The sequence below is a fragment of the Sprattus sprattus genome (genome assembly GCF_963457725.1).
Source record: "Sprattus sprattus genome assembly, chromosome: 21".
In the NCBI taxonomy this organism is placed as follows: domain Eukaryota; kingdom Metazoa; phylum Chordata; class Actinopteri; order Clupeiformes; family Clupeidae; genus Sprattus; species Sprattus sprattus.
This window is the reverse complement of record NC_137919.1, coordinates 4,958,694-4,961,193: the sequence shown is the minus strand read 5'-3', so window position 1 is coordinate 4,961,193 and position 2,500 is coordinate 4,958,694. Positions and strand designations below refer to the sequence as shown.

Sequence of the window (2,500 nt, the reverse complement as noted above, 5' to 3'; positions counted from 1 at the left end):
ATTTGAATATAATGTCATTACAGTCCCTGTTGGTGAAATGGTAAGGTGTTTGAAAACCTTTGTCCATATAGTCCAGTGTGAGTGTGTGTGTGTGTGTGTGTGTGTGTGTGTGTGTGTGTGTGTGTGTGTGTGTGTGTGAGTGTGTGTGTGTGTGTGTGTGCGTGCGTGTGCGTGTGCGTGTGCGTGTGCGTGTGCGTGTGCGTGTGCGTGTGCGTGTGCGGGTGCGGGTGCGTGTGCGTGTGCGTGTTTGTGTGTGTGTGTGTGTGTGTCTGTGTGTGTCTGTGTGTGAGTGTGTGTGTGTGTGTGTGTGTATGTGTCTCACTGGATCTACCCCTATATCTTTGATACAAACATATAAACAGCATTTATTAATCTTTCCCTATAACACCTCTTGGGGAGCACCGGCTGGTGAAATGTAGAATTGATTACCACTAGACCCACTGGAGGTCTCTTGATCTAGAATACCACATTAAGAGCAGAGAGCTGCTAAGGCCTGAAAATAAAAACACTTTCGCACCGGGAAAATCAATATTAATAGCCATCGCTGGCCCAGGCAAAACACTTTGACCAGTGGAGCATTGTCTCAATTAGAGACGTTGAAAGCAATCTCACTTCTGCCTTCATTATAAACATCTTTATTTTTTTCTGAAGAGGCAAAAACAAAAGCTGCTCAGGATTACAAATGAATGGACATATGACATTAAAAAGAGATAGAGAGAGAGAGAAAGTCTTGGAAAGGGTAACAAAAAACACACAGAAGGAAGACAGACGGATAAAGAAAGAGAAACCGATTTCATGGCATAATAATACAATTAGAACATCTCTAACTTTCTATCTAAATGGCAATAGTAACAATTTGTGTGGTTGCAAAGCATATAAACTTTTGGAATGCCTTTTCCAATGGAGGGAGGGAGAGTGGGTAAGAGAGAGGCAGAAAGAGAGAGAGAGAGAGAGAGAGAGAAATCCTTTGGAATGCCTTTTTGATCCTCCAATGGAGGGAGGGAGAGAGTGTGAGAGAGAGAGAGAGACAGAGAGAGAAAAAGAGAGAGAGACAGACAGAGAGAGAGAGAAAAAGAGAGAGAGATAGATAGAGAGAGAGAGAGATAGAGAGAGACAGAATCGCTCACCCCAATGAATTTGGTCAGCTGCTCCAGAATCTGGCTGGTGGTATTGAATGCGTCGCGCCAGTCGTAGTTGGGCATCCCCGCTGGGCGATTCCCTGGGGGCCCGTTGTACAGGAAGTTGGCAATGAGTGCAGCGGTTAGTCCGGTCCCTTGGAGCCGCTGGTCTAGAGCCGCCGCAAAGAAGGGGTTCCTCAGCAAGTCCTTATTGTTCATCAGAGAAGAGAGAGAGAAAGAAAACAAAAGAAAGAGAGAGGGAAAGAAAGAGAGAGAGCGAGATAGAGAGTTCATTTTAATAGAAAATGTATTAGATTTATAATATATAATATTACATTTCTGGAGCTATTAGTAATTAACACTTGGGACACAGAGGCCTGTTAGACTCTTTTAGGTAGTCAGCCATGCTTTGATATTTTTGTATATTTCACCTAACTAAAAACACCAACGCAAAAGTGGCATATATGATTATATTCTAGAAGACTAGATTTGTATTAAATCAATTGTAGAAAATATATGGAACAGTATGGGATGACAATCCGGTGGAAATATGTTGGTATTTTTTCTCAATGTTTTCAAGGAGTCACAAGGAGAGCCTCCTTTTAATTAGCAACTGAATGGTCACCGTTCATCATCTGTCATCATCATCTTATTTCCCTGACCTGATATTTTCACCTACCGCCTCTCCCTTCTTCTACCTCTACTCTCATCCCTTCTCCTTCTGCTCCACCTCCCTCTCCTTTCATCTCTGAGGAGTCATCTCCTGTTACTCCTCTCCTGTTCCTAGCCCCCTCTCTGTCATTTTCCTTTCCTCTACCCTCTTTCCTTACTCTCTTCTCCCTCTCCACTCTCCTTCCTACTGCTCCTCATCCTCCTGCTCCTCTCTCTCCTCCTTCCTTACTCTCTTCTCCCTCTCCACTCTCCTTCCTACTGCTCCTCATCCTCCTGCTCCTCTCTCTCCTCCTACCTTATTCTCTTCTCCCTCTCTACTCTCCTTCTTCTGCTCCTCATCCTCCTCCACCTTTCCTCTCTTCCCTCCTACCTTAATCTCATCTCCATCTCCACTCTCCTTCATACTCCTCCTCTTCCTCCTCTCTTCCCTCCTCTCTCACCTCCTACCTTATACCCTACTGCTTCTCTTCCCAACCACCTTCCTCTCCTTCCTGCTCCTTCACCATCAGTCCAAACATTCCTCTCCTCCTCTCCTGTTATCTCCCCATTCAGACCACTCTGCTCCTTCTCCTCTGCTCTCCTCTCCACAACTCCTCCCTTCTCCAGTGTCCTCTTTTCCTGCCCTTTTCTCTCTTATCTTCTCCTTCTTTCATCTTCTCCTCTGCTGTCCCCTCCTCTACACCACTATCACTCCATCTCCACCTCTCCAA

The 2,500-nt window shown here is 45.2% G+C and overlaps 1 protein-coding gene across 1 annotated transcript in view; it reads right to left on the bottom strand.

The window, feature by feature from the left end:
- LOC308382368 (phospholipid-transporting ATPase ABCA1) overlaps positions 1–2,500 on the bottom strand; it is a gene marked incomplete at both ends in the record, with an annotated part of 237,019 nt that overhangs the window by 188,993 nt on the left and 45,526 nt on the right. The window contains one exon of the mRNA XM_080860090.1: positions 1,128–1,325. Within this exon, the coding sequence (XP_080716216.1) occupies positions 1,128–1,325 (198 nt within the window). The remainder of the gene's footprint in view (positions 1–1,127; positions 1,326–2,500) is intronic.